This window comes from Colletes latitarsis, chromosome 11, assembly GCF_051014445.1.
Source record: "Colletes latitarsis isolate SP2378_abdomen chromosome 11, iyColLati1, whole genome shotgun sequence".
Taxonomy (NCBI): domain Eukaryota; kingdom Metazoa; phylum Arthropoda; class Insecta; order Hymenoptera; family Colletidae; genus Colletes; species Colletes latitarsis.
Window position 1 is genome coordinate 28645199 of NC_135144.1, and position 26906 is coordinate 28672104.

The 26906-nt window shown below is 41.5% G+C and overlaps 4 protein-coding genes across 22 annotated transcripts in view; 2 read left to right on the plus strand and 2 right to left on the minus strand.

Moving 5' to 3' along the window:
- The first annotated feature begins 557 nt into the window (after window positions 1–557).
- On the plus strand, window positions 558–1760 carry LOC143348143 (transmembrane protein 222). Its single transcript, XM_076778046.1, has 4 exons — window positions 558–759; window positions 892–1102; window positions 1173–1303; window positions 1623–1760. The coding sequence occupies exons 1-4, from the start codon at window positions 614–616 to the stop codon at window positions 1702–1704; spliced, it is 570 nt and encodes a 189-aa protein (XP_076634161.1). The 5' UTR covers window positions 558–613; the 3' UTR covers window positions 1705–1760.
- A 32-nt stretch (window positions 1761–1792) lies between these two features.
- LOC143348145 (uncharacterized) lies at window positions 1793–5427 on the minus strand. 5 transcript variants are annotated; one of them, XM_076778049.1, is made up of 3 exons: window positions 4364–5427; window positions 4187–4279; window positions 1793–2960 (listed from the first exon to the last, which is right to left on the minus strand). In XM_076778049.1, the coding sequence occupies exon 3, from the start codon at window positions 2955–2957 to the stop codon at window positions 2505–2507; it is 453 nt and encodes a 150-aa protein (XP_076634164.1). In that variant the 5' UTR covers window positions 2958–2960; window positions 4187–4279; window positions 4364–5427; the 3' UTR covers window positions 1793–2504. The 5 variants fall into 5 exon arrangements, with proteins under 5 accessions (XP_076634164.1, XP_076634167.1, XP_076634165.1 ...); XM_076778052.1 differs by lacking the exon at window positions 4364–5427 and having other exon boundaries at window positions 1793–2899; window positions 4187–4313; XM_076778050.1 differs by lacking the exons at window positions 4187–4279; window positions 4364–5427 and adding an exon at window positions 3657–3790.
- Window positions 4218–26906, plus strand: part of Hdac4 (histone deacetylase 4) — a 63540-nt gene continuing 40851 nt past the window's right edge. For 6 of the 11 annotated variants that reach the window (XM_076778023.1, XM_076778027.1, XM_076778039.1 and 3 more), the window contains exons 1-2: window positions 4229–4365; window positions 7503–7636. In XM_076778023.1, coding sequence (XP_076634138.1) covers window positions 7561–7636 — 76 coding nt within the window. In that variant the 5' untranslated portion in view covers window positions 4229–4365; window positions 7503–7560. Of the gene's footprint in view, window positions 4366–7500; window positions 7637–25794; window positions 26467–26906 lie in introns of those variants that run through there. The other 5 variants (XM_076778036.1, XM_076778038.1, XM_076778024.1 and 2 more) reach the window with 4 other exon arrangements.
- On the minus strand, window positions 11947–17304 carry LOC143348142 (uncharacterized). 5 transcript variants are annotated; one of them, XM_076778045.1, is made up of 5 exons: window positions 17163–17304; window positions 15837–15866; window positions 14255–14435; window positions 13267–13545; window positions 11947–12401 (listed from the first exon to the last, which is right to left on the minus strand). In XM_076778045.1, exons 1-5 carry the CDS (start codon window positions 17270–17272, stop codon window positions 12156–12158), a joined length of 846 nt encoding a protein of 281 aa, XP_076634160.1. In that variant the 5' UTR covers window positions 17273–17304; the 3' UTR covers window positions 11947–12155. The 5 variants fall into 5 exon arrangements, with proteins under 5 accessions (XP_076634160.1, XP_076634157.1, XP_076634159.1 ...); XM_076778042.1 differs by lacking the exon at window positions 17163–17304 and adding an exon at window positions 14998–15434 and having other exon boundaries at window positions 14255–14793; window positions 15575–15861; XM_076778044.1 differs by lacking the exon at window positions 15837–15866 and having other exon boundaries at window positions 14255–14793; window positions 17163–17202.

Consider the following 26906-nt stretch of genomic DNA (forward strand, 5'->3'; position numbering starts at 1 on the left):
TATGATTTGTATACAAAGTGTCTCGCACATTAACAAATTAACGAACACGAATTCTTGTAAACATAATACGAATATCAATGTTATCTATCCAGTTTTTTTATTTTATCATTTGAAACTGTTTTACCTACTGAGTAAAGCAATGCTGCTTGAAACTACGGAACGTCCTCCAATATGTTTCCAGCACTTTGGTCCAATAACGTAGACTGGTGACGTAGCATCAAAGCCGTTTCACCATAGACTAGGGACAGTATAGACCTATCATCTAATGCATTTTCATGTTACCACAAACTAGGTATAGGTTAGATCCATCACTGAATCACGCAACTGGGACTTAACAAATATTATGAGATATTCACACTGCACGAATATTCAAATGGTCTTCCATTGCAGTCTAAACAGTCACTCTGTTCATTTCTAACTCAACACTTAACGATTATTTTAAATGTACGCCAATACTAGTATTTCACATATATCTATGATTCATGAAAGGAGTCATATTCGTATAAATTATGTTCCAATTTATAGAAGTACGAAGGCAATGGTTTTCTTTGGTGATCGTAATTGATCGAAGAGATGTCGCCACGTATGAGAGGAACCGTGGAACTGACATGCAATGTCAAAACAAACCATGAAGGAGGATGAAATACTGACAAACGCGCACGATATCGTAGACGAAACGTTAAACATGGACCTCGCTGTCAATCCGGAAAGACAGAGATTCCCATTTTGTATCGTCTGGACTCCGCTACCAATTTTAACGTGAGTCGAGAAGTGAAGTAACCTCTCAGTAATTGCTCTCGTAGATTTGCGATCTTTATTCTCGTATTCGATTAGATACTAAATCCGACCGAGTTCTATTTTTAAGCAATTTTTTTATTGGTTTGTTGAAAGGTATTTTTTACCATTTATCGGTCACATGGGCATCGCCACTTCTACCGGTGTGATACGAGATTTCGCGGGCCCCTATCATGTGTCCGAAGATAATATGGCGTTCGGGAAACCTACAAAATATTGGCAATTAAAACACACAAAAGCCAAAGGACACGTTCAAGGATGGGACTCCGCTGTCACGGAAGCCAGTGAAATTTACAAGACCAGAATGGTTAGTATTTCTGCGCGCGCGCGAAAATTTTTCGAGCCGATTCATCCGCAAATGTTTGTTCCCGTCGCAGCACAATTTATTTTGCGACAACTGTCATTCTCACGTGGCCACGGCGTTAAATTTAATGTCGTACGATAACTCGAACAGTTGGAATATGGTCAAGCTAGCTTTCCTCGTGTTCGTGTACGGAAAATACGTAAGGTAAAAACTTGGACCACAAACGTTCTTCAGAGATGTGCACAATTTTTTATCTAGATAAATATTTCGTATAGCGAACGAAAGATACACAGAATTCGAATCGCAGAATTAAATTGTACGGCGAGGAGCAGAATTGAACCAATAATAATGCTTTTATAGAAAATGATAATTTATTTGTATAGCTACTTGAAATTTCCCGGGGAACTATTCAAACGAATACACTGTGCTCTTTCGTCATCTATTGTTGGATCAAAATTTTGTACATCTTTGACATTTTTTTTTTTTTGAAGATCTAATACGAACAAATGCATTTTTCTTTCAGTTTTCTAGGTTTCCTTAAAACTTGGTCGCCGTTTTGTCTGCTCATTACTGCCGTCACATTGTTCTGCCTGTTTTTGCTGTAATTTGGACGCAGATTTAGTAAAATTTACCCCGGTGGCGTTCAAGTCACGCGTCAGAGTACACTTTCATTGCGTATAATGTGCGGAGTGGTTAAGATTTAACATTTATTTAAAACACGCATCGACTTTCTAAAATTATACATATGTTACAGATACATATAACGTTGTGTCATATTATACAATATAAACTTAAAATTATTGACAAACGATATAATACAAATAGAGGTGCGTCGAGTTACGCACCTTGTCTTGATAAAAATAAACGTGTGCTCGTATGCATTGGCGCATAGAGAAACACTATTCCTAGGGATGTCGGATTCTCGTTTAAAAAAATCGAGTCCTACAGAATCGATTCGTTGAAAGCCGATTTTCGAGTTACTAAGCGTAACTTAGGTTGAGCGAATAACGAATAAAAATGTTGTATTTGTTCGCAAGCTATCTTCCGTTTACTGAAAATAAGTATTTTTTAGAAGGAACGAATAATCTTGTGTAACTTACAATAATTCTATAAATTTAATAAAAAAAAAAAATACACGCATTTCGCGTAATATTTGAAGAAAAAAGTTTGTTTCACGGGAGACTGGAAAGATCGATAAGCTCCGTGGAAATACTAATTTCCAGAAAATCGATTCAGAATCGAACACTCCCGATTACTTTATTAAACTTAAAACGAAGTATAAAAAGCTCGTGCAGACGAATGACATCGTTTAAATTTCTGCACAATGAGGATAACACAAACTGGAAACAATATTCCGCTCAAACAGTGTTCAGAATTCGTGTCCATTGACACACGTATAAGAATATCACTCGTCGTTTGTACTATTCATCTCTGTTACCACACTTTTCTCAATAGAGAAGTTATAGTTGTAATTTTGCAACTCTACATTTTCTATGTACGACAAGACTTCGCTAATTCTGAGTTTATCTATCTCGATATCCTTGACTACTTCTAGCTGTTTACACAATTTAAATGGCACACCATTCAAGTAATGCATGCCATCTCCATGAACATGGTCTTTCGTAGAGTCCATTGGTAGGGTTGCCGAATATACGGAGCCAGGTGGGATGTATGGATAGAGATTATTGCCACGAAGTTCTACCGCATCTTGAGCCAGGTCTAACGTTGGTGGTGGAGGTGCAGGATATTTTTTAATGTGTACAAATCCCTCTATTACCGAATCCGAAGGTTGTTCTTCTTCTGTAAATTCAGGCGGTGAATCTTTTTGGTATTTCTTTTTTCCAAAAAACCAAGACATTTTCTATAAAGACAGACAGGTATAATATTAATTGCGCATATTTAGGAAACTGACAAAGATATCCATAGCTTTTGCAAGCATTCTTTATTAATGTCAAAAAAACATTTAATAGAATAGCTGCAAAAATATGAGTCGAAAACTAAAATAAGAATGAGAAGTCTTCGAACGTCTTCAGAAATGGAGTAAAAAGAACGCAAATTAAGAAATTTTAGGTTACGATGCTATTTTTATTGACGACTATGTCAACGAGGGCTAAGAATTGTTGGTCGGAACGTTTATGACAATAAATTATGCTTGTGAAAGAGAGATGTATTTTTAAATGAACGATTAATCGCACATGTTCAAAAAAGTGCACAATTAACTCCATGAAAACGCGATCTGTCACGATAGTCAACACAACTTTTACAGTACGACGTTGATGCAATATGCGATCGCGAACGCCGTGATTCACAGCTCTCGAAATAGAGGCGAATAGAAAATCAAAAATTACTCACATATAAAGCACTAGAGTTCGTACGAAGAAATTACACAAGGAATGAATTTTTGTTCAGGATGTAACCATCCCGCGGTACTATCGTTTTGATGTTACGCCGTAACTGCGAACGCAGCTTGCGGCTCAGAAATATAAATTTTCAATTAGGGGAAGAACATTGGTGACCACTTATTTTATCGCGATTGATCGAGCGTAATCAAACAAACCTCTTGAAATGTCGTGGATCACAAAAGCCGAAATGCTTTTGCAACCGTACGTTAGATGGTAGCATCGTAACGAGCGAACGAGCAAGAAACGGAAAAGGGACAGACGATGTGGAACGTCACCGCCGCAATCCTTGTCGCTCGAGGTCGTCGAAGGTACAACAGTCGGTAGTTGGCAAGCCTGAGACGATCCGCTAGGTTGTAGGTTAGAGATAGCTGATCGCGTAGCTACACGGTCGTAGCATCGCGGGGATCGGCGGAATCGTTCGCGTGCAATCGTGAGAAGTGTTCTCGTGGACGATTTCTCGCGCATCGGTCGATCGTCGGTTACGCGTCGAAAATTCGCGAAACGTTCCGTCGCGTCGCATCGCAGAATCCAATTTGCGCGTTCCTCGTGTTGTGGGGAACGCATGCGTGCTACCAAGGTAACGAAGTGCGTCTGGCAATAATCGGACGGACTGTATAGTTGGACGAACCGCGTCGAGGTAGCAGCTCGATCGCATTGTTTTTATGTTTCCCGTGTGTGTACATACCGTGCATATACGCTCTGTCTAAGGCGTATCGCGACTGTCTTCGCGAGTGTCCAGTGTTTTCTACCGTCTACGCATCGAGTTCTTTCCGAGTGTCTGTGGCAGAAGAGGAATTTACACGTCGGCCTGTCGCTAAAACAGCTGAAACGTACGTTCTTCGCGAAGGTGTGGCAACGTTACCAGTGAGTCTCAGTATTGGTGGATTTGCGCGTACCGGCCATCGCTCGTTCTCCTGTTTCGCTACCTCTCCAACTGCGTTCCGCTCCTCTCCTCTCTTTACCTTTCTTCTTCCCTCCTCCCTTCCGTCGTCGTCTTCGCCTCTTCGCTATTCTTCGCTCTCTTTTCGCCTCTTCGCCCGTTCCTCTTGCTCGTGTCCCGTTTGCGCGTCGCATTTTTGCCACGTGTCGCGCGATCAAACTCCAGGCTAATGTTCGTCAATCGAACGTACGAAGGAGCCTTTACACCCGTTACCTGCTCGTTAACAAGACGACTCTTTCTTTCGTCACGCTCGGTCGTTAGACTCTCGAGGCGACATATAAAATTGGATCTTCCATTTCGGGAGGTCGAACGACGACGACGAGCCTAACCGCTTTCGATTCGTTAACCGCTACCGTTACCGCCACAGCCACCGAGACGGACACGTACGCGCGAGTACGGACACCGACACCGACACCGACACTGACACCGCAAACCGTCACCGCTTACCGCCACCATCGCGATCGGGAACGTACAGACACGCCGATATGTTGGAATTCGTCGGTGCCCCGATCTCCGGCAACAAAACGAGTGCATTCTCCAACTTCTCTCGCGTTTCCATAATTCCCCCTCAAGGTCGGTGTACCGATAAACCAATGGCAAGCAATATCCTCTCAGCCGCGACGTTTCATCCGTTTTATCAGCTGTTATTATGTAAATGATATTTTCGCCGTTACATGGCCTACGAAAAGCAAACGCTTTGTTCTACGGCCGGACAGCCACCGCTCGAATATTTGTCTCGCTCGATCGACGATCTTTCTGGATCCAGGTCCCGTTGTTTCTCGTTCGCGACGCGTGTTTCGCTGGAAAATATTATTTTCACCGTGCCGCTAAACCCGTAACAGCCTCGACGTTCGTTATCGACATTTTATCCAATAGTCAGCGAACTCCGACTGAAACTTCGCGTTCGACTTCCGGCTCGGGCTACCACATCCAGAGACAATAGAGTCAACGACGGTACCGGGGTGCTGTGTGTGAGCGCGCGCGCTCACGTGTGTGTATTTGTGCCTCCGTGCGCGGAACCGCGATCAATGTAGCTCATTCGTATAGTAACGTTCATTATATATTTATTAATCGACTACAATCAAATCGCGATCACGACGGCTAGGACCTTCCGTGTTTATCTACACACGACGGATGTACGGTGCGCATTGGTTTGGAAAGCGACGTTGCGTGGCCAAAATGAATAATTCTACTCGTTTTTCTCGATTTATATCAATTGTTTGAATCTAACTCACTATTATCTAAATAATCATACAAGGGTGTACGGCCACCCTAGGGAAAAATTTTAATGGGGGATTCTAGAGGCCAAAATAAGACGAAAATCAAGAATACCAATTTGTTGATGGAGGCTTCGTTAAAAAGTTATTAACAATTAAATTCAACAATTTCAAATCGTTCTGGAAAAATTATTTTCGGATGCGGGGGTCAATTACAATCATTTTTGGTCATTACACATACCTTCGAAATCCTATCCACTTTCGAGAAAAAAATTGGTTAAGAGCTGAAATTTCTCGGCGAAAAAAAAATTTTTCAAATCGTTCTGGAAAAATTATTTTCGGTTGCGGGGGTCAATTACAATCATTTTTGGTCATTACACATACCCCCGAAATCCTACCCACTTTCGAGAAAAAAATTCGAAAAGGAGTGAAATTTTTCGACGGAAAAAAAAAATTTCAAATCGTTCTGGAAAAATTATTTTCGGTTACGGGGGTCAATTACAATCATTTTTAGTGAATAGACATACCCCCGAAATCCTCCGCATTTTCGAGAAAAAAATTCAGTACGGGTGGAGCTTTAAACGTTAATAACTTTTTAACGAAGCCTCCATCAACAATTTGCTATTCTTGATTTTCGTCTTATTTTGGCCTCTAGAATCCTCCATTTAAATTTTTCCTACGGGTGGCCGAACACCCTGTACATGCGAAGAGCATAACTGTACCATTAATTGCGAATTTCTTACATATTATTTTTTATTGCTGCTAGCGTTAAGGTTCGCAAAAAATAAACGTAATAGGCACATTTGTCTGCAATATTTACTATTTTTAAATTCACTATCATGGAATTAGTGGCTGATAAACGGTCATCAATTTATCACTTAATTTTAATTATTTGAATAAAAAATTGTTAAGTATAGGGGGGATATAATCAGTGGCTAGTAAATTTAGCGAGTCGATTCTAATCATTTTGCAGAATCGAACATCCCTAACTCGAAGTTTGCGCTGCGTCACTCTGTGTACAATGTGCGAGTAGGCTGAATTTGATCTCCCGAAAACTTTGCGACGAAAGGAACCGTGTCCCAACGATGAATTTCAACGCATTTTAGTGAACGGCAAGCGGTCGACAGATAAACGTTTTTGAAAGCATGAAGTCGTAATAAATACTCCATGAGTCGGAATAAAGCAGGCGAGTTCGTAACTACGAAGTCAACGATTTGCGCGCGAATGTCGAGCGTAAATAGGTTAGGAAAATCCCGCTGATCATCGAGAGGACAGATACTAACAACGGTGGTCCAACCTTCCTTCCTACTTTCACATCGGGTATAATAGCGATGGCCGTTCGAATGTGTCTCGAGATTCGAAACTTTCAAGATCAAAAGTTTTCGAATTCGAACGTTATTCGAATCCAAATGGTGTTTTGAGCGTCTCGACAGGTCTCGATCGGATTCGAAGTTCTGCCCTGTTTTGAAACCAAGGACAGTCATAATATCCGTAACAATGTCATTTTAGTAATCTTAAAAACTTGAATCAAATTTCGAAGTCGTATATTCGAACAGCCCATCGCTAGAAAATTATTTGATTATCGCAAAGAGGGGGTGTCGCAACTTGAGAAAGGTTGGGAGACACTGCACTAGATTCACGATGCTCAGATGCGCGATGGGTAATGCGCAACGCATGATGGAGGAGTAAATAAATCTAGATAGACGCGTTGTTTCCGTCGGTAGTCGGTGCCAAAACAGACGCGCACGTCCGTGCGTCACGGGCAAGGTTCGAATCGCGTGTTCGTCGCGGTTAATTTCACGGATGGGATGCTGTAGGAAAAAATTTGTCTATTTGCGTTTCAGGGAACGACGTATGCGACGAACACGGAAGAAGGTTACAACGTTGCGGCGTTGACGGTAAATGCAGGGTACGGTGAATGTTGGAGGAAACAGAATGTCCAGCGAGCAACCGCGAGCGAGCGCCGTTGCGACCAAAGGTAAGTCTCGTGCATTTTTCTCCGTTCGTTCTGCTTCGCGGTATCGCCGTGTCTTCGAGTCGGAGAATAGGGGAAACAATATATCCGAGAGCCGTCTGGTTCGTGTTGCACAATCGTCGCTGTCCACTTATTTTTTCGAACTATAGACACCATAGACGTAGATGGCGTTCGGTGTAGGCTACGTTTTTACTGTTTCTAACTTCAACTTACATCAGTTGTCGCTTGGACCTAACCCTATTAAGTTACAATCGGATTAAAAATATTTCGATCCATCGTGCGTCGAACCTGCGAAACATTCTTTGCCAGAGCGTCGTGTCGACGTAGCGGACCAACCAAGTTTCGGGGGACACGATCGGGTTTATTTACATCCAACTTCGCGCTCCGTGCAACGTATCATAGAAGCAGCAAGAAGAGTGGCGCGGTTATCGACGAAGGCAAACGGAGAGTTGCGGTTGGTGGTATATTCTAGCAGCGTGGGAACCGAGGGTCGTGGAACCATCGTGACGCGAGTGTTAGAAAACGATCGCGGTCACGGACGAATATTCTCGAAAATAATTCTTCTCGCTCGCACGAGTTCTCTTCGATTTTACTCATTTACACTCGTCTCGATGCAGTGTGACAGGATCGAGTATCCCATTCATAAAATTACCATTTAATTATCATTTAACTCCAGGCTTTAAAGTTAGATTTATGGATTGCACATGTTTTTATCGAAACGAGTTTTCTTTTAGTCCTAATACACGTAAACGACTAACGAACAATGTTTACCAGTTCTGTAACTTTATACGGAGTTCGAAACCTGTGAAATTGACGGGTTCTCCGTAAGTCTAGCGTAAAAAAAAAAAGACGTTAATTCGGCTCTGTAAATATCCCGATACGCGTTAGACGCCAGCAGCTTTCGCTTTACGGCTGATCGGGGAATCATTGGCGCGCTCACGACGTCAACGCGGAGGTTTCATTCATCGTTTCGTATATATTTTCGATCCGTGCCACCCCTTCTCTTCCGCGATCGCACTTGTTGCCATTGAGCGTCGGGGCGAGTCGTACGCGCGCATAGATCATCGATGCGGACGACGCGATGCTACGGGACAGAATGTGTTGTAATTCGAGGAGCGTGGCGAGGGGACTAGCGAGGAGGAGGGAGGAGCAACGAGACGCGGAGTAGTTATTATTTTCGACGGAGTCGACGCTATTTCGGAGCTCGAACGATTTACCGACCCGGTCGTGCGCGGTTGCGGGCGGGTGGGGGCTGTACGCACACAGTGGGGCGAGTCTATAGAACGATTAGACGTTCATAAATAACTATTAAACTAATGGTTTTATTTGGCATAGATGGCTCGATACTTTTTTTTTTATAGGGAACGGCGAGCCGTGTCGATCGGCGTGATAAAGAATGTATGATCTCGCAAAATAAAATTAACCTTTACGTGCTCGACGAAATTTCCATAGTTCCGTGCAATATTTCTTCGTAATATGAAATGGTAAAAATAAACGTATCCTAATTATAAACCTGGTACTATTGAAACCGGAAAAAGTTCGTTGATTGTTCTAGTTTAGTAAACAGTAAAGTACACATGTATTGCGCGTGTCTGTGCATGTATTTATCGCAGTTTAAGAACGAGTATTGTTTGAAAGGGTGCACTGTCGCGTATCATTCATAAAAGAATCGCACTTTTGCGTCTACTGTAACGATCGTGGGTTATTCTAATGCCGGTGACCCATTTTTCATTCAAAATACGATAACTCGGCAACAGAAATTTGTACATCGACTTTCGAGGGGTTGTTGTAAAGGGGAGACTTCTCCCTTTGAAGCCAATGTGAAGTGAATTGTGAAAGAAATTTATCAAACTCCGTGGAGTTGTTTGAATTTGGTGAATTTTGGCATCGAAAACGTTCCACGTTTGCCGCATACTGTCTTTAAGTTCTGTTACCGTAGCACAGGGTTTCCCAAACTATTTTTCTTGTGGAACCCTTAAGAAATTTGTCTAATAGTTTAATTTAATAGTTTGTTAATATTTTAATGCGTTTCTATGAAAATATTGCAGCTAATCTTATTTTAATGTTATATCACAACTTGTCTCGCGGAACCCCAAAATTATTTCATAGAACTTTGGGAAATACTACCTTAGCATATTGCTTCGTATGCTTCAGTGGTTCCCGATCGGATTCAGTGCAGGTGGCCAGGTTATTGCGTTAACTGCATATTCGAAATTTCAAACCATTGTTTAGCTAGTCTTGAAATATGCACGATCTATTTTCTTTGCGTATGGAATAAAAATTATACAGGGCGTTCGGTTACCAATGGGAACAATTTTAATGGGGGGTTCTAGAGGTCAAAATAAAACGAAAATTAAGAATACCAATTTGTTGATGGAGACTTCGTTAAAAAGTTATTGACGTTTAAAGTTCTGCCCGTGCTGAATTTTTTTCTCGAAAATGCGCAAGATTTCGGGGGTATGTCTATTCACCAAAAATTATTGTAATTGACCCCCGCAACCGAAAACAATTTTTCCAGGACGAATTGAAACCTTTTTTTTCCATCGAAAAATTTAGGTATCAAATTAGATTTTCGGTAAGGAATTTTTTTCTCGAAAGTGCGTAGGATTGGGAGGGTATGTGTAATGACCAAAAATGACTGTAATTGACCCCCGCAACCGAAAACAATTTTTCCAGGACGAATTGAAACTTTTTTTTTCCATCGAAAAATTTAGGCATCAAATTAGATTTTCGGTAAGGAATTTTTTTCTCGAAAGTGCGTAGGATTTTGGGGGTACGTGTAATGACAAAAAATGATTGTAATTGACCCCTGCAACCGAAAATAATTTTTCCAAAACGATTTGAAATTTATTTTTTCCGTCGAAAAATTTCACACTTCGAATTTTTTTCTAGAAAGTGGGTAGGATTTCGGGGGTATGTCTATTCACCAAAAATGATTGTAATTGACTCCCGCAACCGACAATAATTTTTCCAGAACGATTTGAAATTGTTAAATTTAATTGTTAATAACTTTTTAACGAAGCCTCCATGAACAAATTGGTATTCTTGATTTTCGTCTTATCTTGGCCTCCAGAATCCCTCATTAAAATTTTTCCCAAGGGTGGCCGAACACCCTGTATATTCCCCCGATTAGTCGATGTGAAACATAGACGTTGGGCAAAACATGGTTCGATTACAATAAATTATGTTTGAAAAATATTCGAAATTAGTTTTTCTCTAAACGCGTTGTTGAGCTCGTCCTTAGATCTCGAAACGCATCGATTGCTTCCGTGCACCCCGCTGGGTGCGCCACTGGGCGGGGGTGGGAGACGGTGGTGGGAGGTGTATGAGGTTATCTACGGGACGGAGAGGGGATGGTTGGGTAAAGAGACGACGAACGGACAGGTAAAAATAAATATCGAAACGCAGCGGGGATCTTTCGATCAGAAATAGATCGTCGATCACCGACCGTCGTCATCCGTCATCCGTCATCCACGACCCGTCATCGGTCGCTCGTCGTTTCGTAGCCAACGATGATGGGTCGAGGGGGGGGGGGCGCGGGGGTCGACGTCGCGCGCCACGGCGCAACGTTTGTCGCACAGCCGCACGGTTCGAGCTTTCTATTATTAGACGGCCCGATCGGGTATACGGGCATCGTCAAGGCCGCGCGCGTTGCGAAACGATTATCGGTAGCACATGTTGCGCCCGCGCTACCAACGGAGCCGAATCGACCGACCGAGGCGAGGCAAGACGACGCGCGATCGGTTCTCCATCTTTTCTCCCTAATCGCGCGTTAAGTCTCGATTAGTGGTGAGACTGATATCGATACGCATCGATGGTCAGGGCTGTGTCTACGTATCCTGGCGTCCGGAGCAACCATGGTACACGGTGTCCTTTGTAAACTTCTCTTCCGTCAGACACACAGAACGAATCGGTGTGAGAACTATTGTCAAACTTAAACTTTAATCGTTAAACTTCGTTTTTGGGGGACCAAAAATTTTGATATTTTTTGTTTACTATCGATACGTTTTATCATGCAGAAATCGAAAATGCAACTCGTAAACGTGGAAATTATTGCCACTAACTTCGTTCGGTAATAGAATATTCATTTATTTTAAATATCAAATCACTCGTAAAACATGTTTGAAAAATGAACATTTGCGAACAGTTTTATTTGAATTCTAGGTTCCGACTATCGGCACACCTATATCATACACATATAGCAATATCGTTTTTAAGATATGATACATATATTCTATGCAATAAACATTTGTTGAATTGTTAGAAGTTCATCATATTTTTCGTTGCATACTCAAAAACTGCGGTTCCTTATGTTTTTGCATTTTTCATTTATGACTCCCAAGATGTACAGCGTGGCCCATTGAAGGAGCCTATGGCCCCTGTCGGGAATTCCAGCATTAGAGAGGTTAGGTTAGCGACTGTTTGAGAGCAAATCTCTTCGATGGACACCAGGCCTAACGCGACAGTATTTTTCTTGTTCGATCTCGTCGTGAGTTTATCCATTAGGAGATAATTCTATGGCTCAGCGGGTGCGTTTCGGTATGTAGGCTATTCGTCGACTTCTCAAATGCGAAGTATACCGCCTGAAGATGTGCGCAAATGTGCTCACCAATATGATCGTGATTCCAATGCATTTCAGTGTCATGATTTTTCGCGTATTGTGTTCTGGCGACGCCGACCACGAAAGAAACTCCACCACGTCTTTCGCCATTTGCGGCACGGTCGCTGGTACGCCATCGTCGTATTCGACGCACCCATTGTAAAACATCTATGAAAGCAAGGAACATGAAATTCAGGTTAGGTCAGTGGTTTCTATCTTGCATTTTTAAAAACGATTACGTTTCTGGGATTCTTCCAATTAAAACGAGCCCAAACACTATACAAATCAGATTACGTTTACCTAACCTAACTTTTTCTTATTATAACTATTCTCTTTCTTTGTCGAGCAATGTTCGAATTCAGTTGTATAAAAAATACGCTACCCTGCACGCGTGACTTTCCCTATTGGGTCTAAATTATTCGGAAGGTAAACTAGATATTACTGTACTAAGTTCTAAACTTCTTTTTATCATAGATTCATTTTGAATTTGCCGTAAATTAAGTTTTTTTTTACGCGTGCAACGCGAACATTTCACGACCCATCAACAGCTGCCCTCTCGCGCCCGAATTAGCGATAGGATCGCTGTACGACGACCGATCGTCACCGAACAACGCCGATCGCCGCCGAACTGGAACACTTCGAATTCGTCCATGCGACGACAGACTAACACTTTCAGGTTACATTAATATAATAGTCGTTTCTACGATTAAATAGGAATAAGATTTATACAGTAGTCATTTTAATAGATTTTGATTTGTGATGGCGATACACTTGAATCGTATCGATATTATCGCTATCGATACGTGCAATTAAATTAAAATGTAAAGGTTAAATACAGATGAGTATAACTTCTTTTTGACTCTCATCTAATGAAAGTACATACTCGAGCAAATTCAGCTGATCGGAAACTTAATTTGATCTAACTCGGAAGTTAGGTTATGTTAGGAAAAAGTATCTTCGAAAGCAGTAAAGAAGAGAGTTTCAAGAAGGAGAGAAAGTATCGTAATTCTTGGTTCTCGAGTTCATAACGTACTTGTGCCATCCTGGTGATTTTGCCGGGAAAATAAGTGTTAAAGTATTGTCCGTCGTCTACACGCACGCCCGCTGGTGGCTCGGTCCAGCCAGTCAGTAGGGAGAACATGTAATCGGTACCGCGTTTTCGCGTGTAAACTGCGTACGTCAGATCCGGTGGATTCGCGCCAAAGTTTGCTGCTCTGGCCGCTTCCTCGTTCGGAAATGGCGATGGAACCCTGTCGGATAGTTTCGCTGCTCTCTTGTAATAGTTGCCCTCCTGGTCGGGACCATCATCCACCTGCAGTTTACGATTTATAACGTTTCTTTAACACTAGATTTACGGGCATTGATAGCACGTATATTTATTGATACCTCCCATGTTGACGATTACCTTAAAATACGATTTTTCTTTTGATTAGAATATATATTCATGCCATTGCATCAATCAAATTCAACATAAGTTGTTAAAAAGTAATATTTACGTGTTCTGCAATTTTAAATATGGAATCTGACATCCGTCAAATTGACTGCTTCCGTAAATCTAGCGTTAAAGTGCAACTTATCTTAACTAAAGTGTACAGGGTGTCTAAAAAGTTTGAGACCAAATTAATGGTCAAATACATAAAAAAAGTTCATAGTATAATCTTTTAAAAATATTTATGATTTATTGTGTCAGTTAAAATTCATCCCTCTGCAAGAATGCACCGTTCGTCGAATTAGTGATTGTCGAACTCTTGTAAATGCAATATGGTATTTTTTTAAATCAACTTTTTTACGTAAATTTTGGAACGCTTACATCTTTTCAATAAAGCATTCTCGGACATAAGTTTGTATGAACTTTTTTTTTCACCTCAGTGATACGCAGTATAAGTTTGATCCAAACTTTTTGAACACCCTGTATACGTGTATAAATAAAGATTTGAAAATGTTGCAATTTTTGGAAAAAAATATATTAAGTTGCGGAAAAGTAAAAAGGAACATTAGGCGGAAAAGTGATGTTACATAACCTCGAACTCGGCGGCGATAGCTTTGACCTCCTCCTTGGTGTGCGTCACGTCAACCAAATCGAGGAAACGAACGTAACGAAGGCTGTGACACGTGTGGCACACGGTTCTATAAACTTGCCATCCTCTTCTCAGTGCCGCGTGATCGAAGGACTTGAACACGCCGTTGAACTCCCAGGGATACCTTGGCAAAGAGATCGCGATGTCGTGCGCCTTGACCGATTCGTCCAGGAAGTAGAGAACCGCGCCACAGCCGCCGACTATTCCCGCAGCGACCCCGAGGCACGCCTTCCTCGTTTTCCCGTGAATCGTTTTCGACCGCGACTTCTGCATCACGTGGTTCACGATGTCGAACGAATTCTTACGTCGAAATTTACGGTACGCCGTTGACAGAGCACGAATTCCTCTCGCGACGACTGTTGCCATCGTTTCTTCGTCGGATTGTCTTTCGACAGGAAAACAGACGACGAGCGAATTTCTTTGCGCTCGTTCGGAGGGTCAATTTCACGTGTCAAAAGTCGAAGCTAACTTTGCAGCGTTACCTACAATATCGTTATTAACTAAAACCTGACTTGTATTTCGAACGTAATTTAGAATCGGATAATTTTTATTCCAACTAAAGAGTAACGAGTAAACTCGATTAATCTCATTTTTATTATTATTACAATATTTACATTCGAATTTAAGAATGAATTTTTATTACGTGTAATCGGAGACGTTATCCCCGTTAAACGACGTATGTTTACCTGCATTATTTTCTAACCTACAGATCTACAGTTTTTGCGCTAGTTGTGCAATATTGTAATTTAGCCTGTTCAGTATTAATGGTGTAATTGGAGTTAAAACGATTAGTAATTAAACGAGCCTGATCTTTAAATAATTCAACGCCGCTTCGACGATTTCAACGTTTTTTCTTCGTTGTCGGAAGTTGGATGTTTTATTTCTTTGCACGGTATATCGATGCGATAAATAACGAGACGAGCATACGAAAAAACTTGTACGTGTCTCTCGAATACGTTTTTGTTGCATTTATAAAACATACTTTGCGCAATTTATATCTGTAAATACATTTGACGTAATGTTTATAACTGAAGTGTATCATCTTAAATAGCATCCATGATTCACGTTATTGGGTTCATTCGTAACAGGAACAACAAAGATAATCTTAGTCTCCGTATCTAAACTGAAATTGGAAATACAGCGTTTCGATAAAATGGCAGCCATACGAAGCCAAACAAAGAAATAAATATAACTACATAAAAGTGATACTGTTCTTTCTTCAAGTATATTCCAATACGTACAAAAAATGTTAAATTTCCTAACCTGTTCCTTAGCATAAAAGCGACGTATAGTGGGGTATTTTTATTCCTCACCAATGTGAAAAGACAAATGCTTGAAATTCAGGATTATTTCGCTAATATACACAGCGAGAACACACGAGTTTACATGTTTTCTCCTTATTCAAGGTTTCGATGCATTTCGAAGAAAACGAAGGAATGCTCGTCGAGCCCCAGTCACAACACAGTAAACGTAACCCGACACCAAGCGTGACCGCGAAACAACACGTTTTCATCAAATAACTTACCCAGTAGCAGCTAGCAACAGACACTGAACTCTACCGAACCCATAACTAAAAAATGAAATGAAAATGGAACATATTCATTTGGGTAAAACTCAAAAAATATCAGATATACAGGGTGTTCGGCCACCCCTGGGAAAAATTTGAATGAGAGATTCTAGAGGCCAAAATAAGACGAAAATCAAGAATACCAATTTGTTCATTGAGGCTCTGTTAAAAAGTTATTAACGTTTAAAGTTCCGCCCCGTACTGAATTTTTTTCTCGAAAATGCGCAGGATTTCGGGGGTAGGTCTATTCACCAAAAATGATTGTAATTGATCCCTTCAACTAAGAATAATTTTTTTAGGATGATTTGAAACTTTTCAATTTTGTTGAAAAATTTGTCCACCTATTCGAATTTTTTTCTCGAAAGTACGTAGGATTTCGAGGGTATGTCTATTGACCAAAAATGCTTGTAATTGACCCCCGCAACCGAATATAATTTTTCCAGAACAATTTGAAATTTTTCAACTTTTCGAAAAATTTGTCCACCTATTCGAATTTTTTTCTCGAAACTACGTAGGATTTCGAGGGTATGTCTATTGACCAAAAATGATTGTAACTGACTCCCGCAACCGAAAATAATTTTTTCAAAACGATTTGAAATTGTTTTGTTTTGTCGAAAAATTTAGGCAGATTTTAGGTAAGGAATTTTTTTCTCGAAAATACGTAGGATTTCGAGGGTCATCTATTCACCAAAAATGACTGTAATTGACCCCCGCAGCCGTTTGTTGAATTTAATTGTTAATAACTTTTTAACGACGCCTCCATCAACAAATTGGTATTCTTGATTTTTGTCTTATTTTGGCCTCTAGAATGCCCCATTAAAATTGTTCCCAGGTGTAGCCGAACACCCTCTATAAAATACATACTAGACACATTTAATCGTATCGGTCGTCACTTAATTTCAGAAAGCGAAGTAATTGTAAATGGAAATTTTTGGTTTAGATAATTTTGAATAAATTTTTCATGATAGGGATATTTTCATAAAATGACTTTTTCCCGGTTTTTCGGTGCGAGTACCCCGCTGTAAGGTGTCTAGAAAAGAATATCCCCTTGAAACACAGTTGTTCGACGGTCGCCATTCCGGTCGCCTCGCGAGCGTCGGAAATGCGCACCCAGCTCGTTCTTTCGCGAACGTAGATGTTCTCTCGTGAGTTACGTAATACGCACGACCGGCCGTCGTTACACAACATTTTACAATAAAGGCGTCGGGTGTATTTCCGCGACGTTATAAATAAACTACTTGATTATGCTTGGCATTATGCATGCGCACATATTGGCGAGCTTACGTCGAATCGGACCTTCTCTTTCTTTGTTCTTTTTCCGTCGGCACCTGCTGTCCCAACCTATCAAACACTTTTCCCTCGATTGAAGCGCGTGCGCGCGCGCGCGCGGGCATCGACACGGTCGGGCGGTATCGTAAAAATGGTTTGCCCCCTCTCCCCTCCCTTCCGCGTGTCCCGTTGCTTCGTCGAACTTGCTGTATTTTAAACAAACTGCACCAGTTACGAAAGAAACGAAGAGAATTATTGTGCATGCGATGAGTGACAGGTTTAAACGAAGACGTTCAAAAGTACCCAAGGTAAATGCTTATAACCACCTGGATCCGGAGATAAACATATTCCATTCTTTGGCACATCTCTGCGAGATGATATTTGGACTTGGAATAGGCTAACTCTCTAAACGTCGTCCGAGTCATAAAGGACCGGATATACTCCTACACCTGCCAGACTTTAGTTTGCATAATGAAACTTTCTAGGTTATAATGAAACTTTGATTATAAATAACTAGGGTAAGAATAGGTATAGGGTAATTTTCGTTTTGGCTCATTTTATCGCTAGAGTCTAATACAGTTTGCGGTACTCGGGTACGAAACTCCCGCCATACTGCAACAATTGGTACACCCAGTGACCCTCGTATAATAATACAAAGAGACGTTCGTGTTATTTACATGTTTTTACGTTAAACATTTTCCTTTCGTGTCCTCCTTCGGGATCGCGAGATGCACCCCACCTAAGTGAAACACTCGATCTGGGTGATAGGCACGTTAACGTCAAGGACTTCGCTGATAGCGAAGGAACAACGATAACGTTACAGGCAATAATCGTCGTGACCACCGGACTAGTCTAATAATAGGTACCAACGTATCGATCCGCCACCGCAAAAGACACTGCTCTCGACGAACTAAAACGCGTTAGCGACAGATTGGTTCGGTCGACGGAGTAATGAAACGACGCGATGATCGTTATCAACCGGCGCAACGAACGGTGCTATTTATATCGTAATTCCAAGAGCCACGACGATAAATTTTTTAGGGATTATTGTTTACTTTTTCAAACGTTGACGAATAAAATAGTACTCGTAAATACACTGAACATACATTATTTAATCTTTAATCAAGCGCGACTGGATTTTTCTACTAAGGACCTTCGAAAATTAATTCTCAAGGTAAAATATTAAGAAAAATAAAAGTGAATAAATCCTTGTAAGTGGAAAACGTTAACCTCGCAGAAAATTTCGTGGATTCGGTCTCTATTTCTGACACAGTTTATTTACAAATTATTTTACGTAACCCCTTGTACGACGCTATAAAATCTTCTTTGGATCTAATTAGGGTTTCGGTTTATTTCTGGACGCGCAAGATACTTGAATTGTTCGAAAGCAGAGTACGTGTCGTAACAGCGGAGAAGGGGAACGTTCGAAATTACGGAAACGAAAGTGGACTTGTTCGTCGTCCAATTCGCATTTCCGCACACCTCGATGGAAACACGCGCTCGATTACGCGTACACTTAGGCCGCGCCCCACGCCTGCCCCCTCCCCTCCCCGTCCCTTTCCCTCTACGCGGACTCGGATCCTCGTCGACCCCCGCACGATTCTTCGGTGTTCCCATAGCAGCATTGACCGTTTCTATTTACGTAACGTTCTTGTTTTCCTCCCTTGTCCGTCCTCGACGATCTTCGGGCAATTCTCCGGGCAACGTCACAGTTACAGCCGCAGCCACTAGCGATAGAGCTACATTACACGAACCTCCGTTATCCGGATATTCAACTATCCGAGCGCCCTACACCTTGAACGTTTCACTTATCCGAACAGAACGCACGGTGTATTTGTTTTCTTATTGAAACTTGTACAGGGTGTTCGGCCAGCCATGGGAAAAATTTTAATGGGGGATTCTAGAGGCCAAAATAAGACGAAAATCAAGAATACCAATTTGTTGATGGAGGCTTCGTTAAAAAGTTATTAACGTTTGAAGTTCCGCCCGTACTGATTTTTTTTCTCGCAAATGGATACGATTTCGGGGGTACGTCTATTCACCAAAAATGATTGCAATTGACCCCCACAGCTAACAATATTTTTTTCAGAACGATTTCAAATATTTTAATTTCGACGAAAAATTTCACACCTTCTTGAATTTTTTTCTCGAAAATGCGTAGGATTTCGCGGGTATGTCTATTCACCAAAAATGATTGCAATTGACTCCCACAGCTAACAATATTTTTTTTAGAACGATTTCAAATATTTTAATTTCGACGAAACATTTCACACCTTCTCGAATTTTTTTCTCGAAAATGTGTAGTATTTCGGGGGTATGTGTAATGACCAAAAATGATTGCAATTGACACCCACAGCTAACAATATTTTTTTCAGAACGATTTCAAATATTTTAATTTCGACGAAAAATTTCACACCTTCTTGAATTTTTTTCTCGAAAATGCGTAGGATTTCGCGGGTATGTCTATTCACCAAAAATGATTGCAATTGACTCCCACAGCTAACAGTATTTTTTTCAGAACGATTTCAAATATTTTAATTTCGACGAAAAATTTCACACCTTCTTGAATTTTTTTCTCGAAAATGCGTAGGATTTCGCGGGTATGTCTATTCACCAAAAATGATTGCAATTGACTCCCATAGCTAACAATATTTTTTTCAGAACGATTTCAAATATTTTAATTTCGACGAAACATTTCACACCTTCTCGAATTTTTTTCTCGAAAATGTGTAGTATTTCGGGGGTATGTGTAATGACCAAAAATGATTGCAATTGACACCCACAGCTAACAATATTTTTTTCAGAACGATTTCAAATATTTTAATTTCGACGAAACATTTCACACCTTCTTGAATTTTTTTCTCGAAAATGTGTAGTATTTCGGGGGTATGTGTAATGACCAAAAATGATTGCAATTGACACCCACAGCTAACAATATTTTTTTCAGAACGATTTCAAATATTTTAATTTCGACGAAAAATTTCACACCTTCTTGAATTTTTTTCTCGAAAATGCGTAGGATTTCGCGGGTATGTCTATTCACAAAAAATGATTGCAATTGACCCCCACAGCTAACAATATTTTTTTCAGAACGATTTCAAATATTTTAATTTCGACGAAAAATTTCACACCTTCTCGAATTTTTTTCACGAAAATGTGTAGTATTTCGGGGGTATGTGTAATGACCAAAAATGATTGCAATTGACACCCACAGCTAACAATATTTTTTTCAGAACGATTTCAAATATTTTAATTTCGATGAAAAATTTCACACCTTCTTGAATTTTTTTCTCGAAAATGCGTAGGATTTCGCGGGTATGTCTATTCACCAAAAATGATTGCAATTGACCCTCACAGCTAACAATATTTTTTTCAGAACGATTTCAAATATTTTAATTTCGACGAAAAATTTCACACCTTCTTGAATTTTTTTCTCGAAAATGCGTAGGATTTCGCGGGTATGTCTATTCACCAAAAATGATTGCAATTGACTCCCACAGCTAACAGTATTTTTTTTAGAACGATTTCAAATATTTTAATTTCGACGAAAAATTTCACACCTTCTCGAATTTTTTTCTCGAAAATGTGTAGTATTTCGGGGGTATGTGTAATGACCAAAAATGATTATAATTAACCCCCGCAACCGAAAATAATTTTTTTAGTATCATTTGAAAAATTTTTTTCGCCGAAAAATTTCAGCATCTACACGATTTTTTTTCTCGAAAGTGGATAGGATTTCTGGGGTACGTGTAATGACCAAAAATGATTATAATTGACCTCCGCAACCGAAAATAATTTTTCCAAAACGATTTGAAATTATTAAATTTTTTCCCAGGGCTGGTCGATACAACCTGTATTTAAAATTCTTTTTTGACGGTAAAATGTAAATTTTTTTTTTGTCATAACAGATCTTGATATTATGGGTGAAACAGGTTATTCCGTTGATTAAAATTTATTCTCACTTAACGACCAACCAGGAAACAATTGTATACCTTATTCGTTGTTTGAAATTCATATCTGAAAAAAAATCGTTTCCGTATACATTCAATGTTGCGCGGGTAAATAAAAAGCGTTAGAGAGTAGAGTCGTCTATTTTACGGGTACACGTGAGTTTAAGGTTGCGCGCAGTCCAACACGTGATGCCATTTGTCACGTGTTTATACACAAGCACGCGGATTCACGTGAACTTAACCATTTCGCAATTAAGAGCCACAGTTGCATTATTTAGTAATTTAAAATAAATCTTTATTACACACATGGATGACGGAATATTATTTCTAGAGATATATGCTCCCATAGAGCGAAATCTTAATCGATTGTGCAATTAATTAAACAGCCAACGGCAATTAATTTCAGACCCTATTGAGAGATCGAAATTTCAGTTGCAATTGAAAAATTCGATTTTAATCGCGATTGTTACTTTTCGATTGGAGCGACGATTAATTCTATTATTAGCAGTGGCTCGACGAGACAGAAACTAGCGCCGGTTACTCATCAATCTTGAATCACGAGAAATACAGAGAATTCGTACGTTGATAAAAACTTTTTAAAAATTTATGAACAGATTTATACATTTATAAACAAGCGTTACATTTATAAATGTGCAAATCTATCAACGGATCGTAAATTTATAAACAATTTGTAAACTTTTTTATTTCACAAGTGTACTGGTACTATTCGCATGGTTTTCTATCATCGTTCACGCGAAATATTTCGTAAATGTAGGATAGATTGCACGATCATGTTTTCTACATTTGTCAAGTATGACGCAACCAAACGAGGAAACGATTTCCGTATTCATAACGCAATCTACAAATTTACTTCGTTTGCTGATTTATTTACATTATTTCCGTCCACGGCACGGTCACTAGCAAATACCTAATTTTTTTCTCATTATATATAGACGCTGCAATAAATTCGGTTCGCTTGAAAGTTGCTGGGCTATTTAAACTCGGTGATAATAAAATAAACTTGGACGATTGAACGAATACTTGCTTAAGTAGAAGTTATAACATCAGCGTTACTAAATTGAAGTTGGATGATGTGCAAAAATACACAATGAGTCAGCCCCCCGTTACTTTTCCGTAAAGCCTCGTGTGCGTTTGGAATTGCACGGAGTCGCTATCGACCTCTAGAGGTCGATTCAAAATCGAATCGTTTCGAGTCTGTGACGACAGATAGGCCTCGAAGGTTTCGATAAGTTTCAGAACTTTGAACGAGGTCTGAAATTGGGGAGAATTTAAGGAATGATCCTCAAACTAAAAATTATATGTACAATCTGTAATACTTTTTTCAAAGTCACTATTAAATTTTCCTCTTTGATTTGTTGCTGTTTGCAAGTTTTTAAAATCTAGAAACGGGAAAGTCTTGTACGTCACACTGTAAGTAAACTGAAGGAAACTGCATTTTCGCGGTAAAAACGAATATCAAAACATCGATTCAAAAAAATCGAAAATCGAACATTCTTAGTCCTTACTGTGTATCGTCGCGATCGTCGGACCCCAGTCGGTTTCAGTTGCGTCCAATCCTTGGGTGTAATACCTGTGACCGTTGGGCAAGCCGGGCGCGTAAAACAGTCGTGCGAAGTTTATTTTCATCGGCTCCATTTATTTTCGCTCGGTTTGCCGCCGTTCCCCAAGGATGCTAGAACGGTCTGGCGTACGCGCTCAATAGCGCGAGGACACGTTCCCGTGGTGCTGGGTACGAGGCGGTCGCGGGGGCGGGGAGGGGGGGGGGACGCTAGCGACACGAACGTCGTCTGGTGGTTGCAGGTTCGGCCGCCGCGACACCAGAAGAGGACGGTTCGCGATACGCCGTGGAACGCGGGCGAAGAAAAGGTCGCTTTCACCGCGATGGAAACCGCGAGCAGGAACGCAAAAGACGACGATGATCCATATATTTCGGATCTATTCAGAGCCGGGTTTTGGTATCCTGCCAAATCTATTTTTCCAAGCGAAGGCGGGATCGCGTATTGTGCCCGTGCTAATTTCGTCGCGTCGTAACACACTCCGTTCTCGCGGTGTGGGTGTTGCCCTGTCGCTTCTCTCTTCGCTCGCCCGCAAGTCTTTCCGATCGTTCGCGCGCAACCAACGTTTTCGTTGACCGCCCAACGTCTCGCCATCCACTTCGTCTCTCCGCGAGTCGACCAGATCGCAAGAAAAAAGAATAAGACCGGTAGCCAGAATAGAATGAATTTTATTCTTGTCGAAAAATAAAGAACACAGAGTTCTCTCTATGTATTTCGAAACACGTTAGAAGTTTAGAAAGAGTATTCCAATACGATTTATCCCCTTTTTAACCTTTACCAGTTCGGCCTCTGAGAGTCACGGGCATTGTGCACACAAGTTGCTCTCCACGTGACAGTCACGGGCGAGCACGGCTCTCACGCATTGTCCAGCCCGTGTAAATCGTACATGGGCTTTGTGGTACCTATTTCATAGTATCGTTAGAGCACGTAGAACGTCTTTTTCGTATGGTTTCATGGTACAGAAGGAGAATTATAAAAATATCAGATCGACATCCCGAAGGTCTTGTACTCTCCTCGATCGCGCGCCATCGAGCAGTAACGATACAATAGTTTTATGCGCATCTCTCTTCGCGCGTAACGTACGCTATGGAAGGGATGGCTTCTTCGCTAGCAGCGACCGTACCTCTGTATTAGTATGGTCAGGTCCTTTTTCCCTGCGAGTAACTTGCAATCTTCGGTTTTCTTTCGTTTAATTCTGTATTTTTTTTTTCGGTTACGTTCCGTTCCCACGATCGCGGGCGTTGAATCGTCTACCTCGGGGCCAACACCGAAATCCTTTTCAGCGGCTGGACAGCGCGACGGGAAAGAACGCGTCGATCGATCGCCGTGGCTATTTCTATTTTTATCGCGACAGCCCGTTGCTACGCGAACGGTAGTGTTCGCGCTTCGTCGTTGGTTCGACTTTCGCGATTGTAAACTCGAGACGCGCGTCTCCTTCGGCCATTCTTCTTTCCTTCGTCGACGACAACAATTCTTCGTTTTAATTTCTCGCTGGATCTCCGCGTGTCCACGCCTATATTGTCGCAACATTATTGGCATCGATCGAATGGAAATTGACACGCTTCGTAAATTTACTTTTTAGAATGTTCTTCATAGTTTTTGGTTTCGATTTAATTTACCGATTAACATTCTGATTTCAGTTTAGTTCTCAAAACTTATTCCATATATGTTTTCGTATTTATCGATAGAACCAATAGAATCAAATTATGTCGGTAATTGCGGAAACTCTCCACATTGACAAAAAAATCCAATATCAGAATTTTCGTCCCTTCGAACGATCACCAAGTGTTACTTGAATTTCTATTTGTAATTTTTAAGTGCGGGATATCCGAATCCTTAAATCACCAATTTTTTGTTAGCTCTGTCCACCCTTGGAGGTCTTGTAGATCCGCCACTGTCGAGGTTGCGTAGGAGGCGCCAGAGTCGTGCACGCGCAGACCTCGTGGAAGGTACGCGGAGGTGCACGAGGCGGGAGGGGGTAGTAAACATAACCCAGATTCGCAAACGGTGCCATCCAGCCGAAGGGAGACGAAGAGAAGAGGTGGAACCAATAACCTAGCCTAATAGCACGCCGTGAAAGTAGACGTAGCTTCGCGCAAAGGTCACCCTAGACAAGTCCACGGACCGAGTATCGGTTCTATTTATATCCTTCGCATTTCTCACCCCGCCCCACCCCCTCTTCCTCCTCGTGCCTCGTGACCCTTCTCTCCCGTTCTTTTTCCTTTTCCAGTTTCATATCCTTTTCTGTATATCTATCTGTCCACCTTTCTCTGTTACAATCGCCCACGCGCCCGATCTAAATTCCATATTTGCATCATTGTCCTTTCGTAGACCCAGATCGTAATCGTTCCTTCTTTCGAAACTCATATTCACTGTTACCAGCCTACCAAACCCTTATTCCTGTTATCTTGTCAATTTTATCACTTCTCGATACTTACCAACCGAGTCCTTTATGTTTTGCGTCTAAAATAATTACACGTCAAGTACGGTTATTCGCTTTATATCTTCCTGAATTATCCAAGTATTAATTCGCCCGTGCATCTGTCGTTATATTCGCCGATAGCTGCTAATAATACCGGGCAACAAAAGCGGAAGAATATGCAGCAAGTCGATTGTTCGTTCGAACGATGGTTGCCCGCAACCAGGAACGAATTCATTCGTAATCGACGAAACTCGTATCTATATCGTTTCTACGAACTCTGTCATCGTAGTCACGCGACAAACCTAAAAAACAACGTTTATTTGCGTAGCCGATCACGTAACTCCGTTTAATTACGTGTTCGCGCAATTATGCCGTGAACTGCTTTCCTCTCGAAATAGCTGAATCGATACGAACGTTCCGAACGTCCGGAGGCTCGCAATGTCCTACCAGCGTGTTACCTCAATACCCCCTCGAATTTCTGAACTGGAATGAACGAGAGAACTGCCAAGCTGGGGCGGTGATAAAAGTGTGTGCGATGCGTGTGACCGCCTGCGCATGCGCCAGCTCTCTCTCTCTCTTTTTCTCGTTGCGAAACGAGCGAGCGAGCAAGAGAGAGATAGAGAGTGAGAGAGAATTTGCTTCGTAGGTGGTCGGTCGGTAATACGCCGTATGGCGTGCTAGGACAAAAATAGTGGCGGTCCCGTTCGAAAATACCGACTGCTAAAAATACGAGCAAAAATAAACGTCTACACGTGCAAAAACATGTATTAATATTCGTTGCGCGGCCGACGTCCATGTTTTCCTACCAGTAGACAAAGACGGCGCGACTGGCGACCGAAGGAGAAAGCGAATTCGCCGAATAGCGAGGACCGCAGCGCGAGCGAACGAAACGAGAGGAGGCGACGCGACGAGAACGACGGTGAAAAAAAACGCGGCCCGGCGACGAAAGCCTTCTTTCGACGAAGACGCGAGGGGGGAGACAACGCGAATCGTGATCCCGAGGAAATTTCGACGCGGAAGGGACGACTGTGTGTGGGTTTTCGCGCGTGGTGTATTCAAAGAGCCCGTAAAACGTGTCACGAGTGGCACTCGTGTAACGTGTTGGCGCCACCCCGACAGGGCGTAGCGGCGCCTCTCCTGACTCATTGGAAACGAAAGCGGCGACGGCGACGGTGGCGTCGCGACCACGACGAGAAAAAGGGTTTCGTGGACGACGGGAAAGTCGAAAACACACAACGGCCAGACGACAATCCCTTGCGCGACCTCTGGCGGTCCGAGACAGTTGAGTGGACCCGAAAGTCAACAAAAGGCAGCCGCGGAGACTCGCACGTCCCCATTTCACGCGTGTCTAGCTGGAACCGCCGAAATATGTAATATTTTCGAACCCTCTATCGCTCGATTTGAAATTTGTTTACAATTTTACGGTTGTAACGAGATCTTTTTGTTTTGTTTAACTGTTTTATTCTGTTAACCTCGATTTGAATCTGGATAAGAAATTTTGTCTGCTAATAACGAGAGGAAAACTGAGATGCGGGAATCGCAGACATCTTTATTATCGGATAGCAATGGCCGCGACACCATTACTGATTTTTATGTTCGATGGTAATTGTAAACAGGTATCAAACTTGATGTAATACATACGTATTGGTACATCGCATGTCTAGATAAATCGCGAATCATTCGTAATCATTCCTTCAATGGTTTCGATACGAGAGAATCAATTTCTGACGTCAATCAGCATCGATGGTATCTAAACACATCTCACGATCAGTTCCATCGCTGGTTGAGCGCGGCAAGTACGAGAACGGGA

Bases quoted from the DNA above. Each gene is read 5' to 3' on its own strand.
- LOC143348143 (XM_076778046.1), top strand. From the start codon at position 614: ATGTCAAAACAAACCATGAAGGAGGATGAAATACTGACAAACGCGCAC. The intron at 760-891 runs GTGAGTCGAGAA...GTTTGTTGAAAG, and splicing joins ACTCCGCTACCAATTTTAAC to GTATTTTTTACCATTTATCG. The intron at 1,103-1,172 runs GTTAGTATTTCT...TTCCCGTCGCAG, and splicing joins AAATTTACAAGACCAGAATG to CACAATTTATTTTGCGACAA.
- LOC143348145 (XM_076778047.1), bottom strand. From the start codon at position 3,324: ATGGAGTTAATTGTGCACTTTTTTGAACAT. The intron at 2,961-3,294 runs GTGCGATTAATC...CTGTCTTTATAG, and splicing joins TTGTGCACTTTTTTGAACAT to AAAATGTCTTGGTTTTTTGG.
- LOC143348142 (XM_076778044.1), bottom strand. From the start codon at position 14,677: ATGGCAACAGTCGTCGCGAGAGGAATTCGTGCTCTGTCAACGGCGTAC. The intron at 13,546-14,254 runs GTTATGTAACAT...CGTAAACTGCAG, and splicing joins CTATCGCCGCCGAGTTCGAG to GTGGATGATGGTCCCGACCA. The intron at 12,402-13,266 runs GTACGTTATGAA...TTGCTTTCATAG, and splicing joins AAATCACCAGGATGGCACAA to ATGTTTTACAATGGGTGCGT.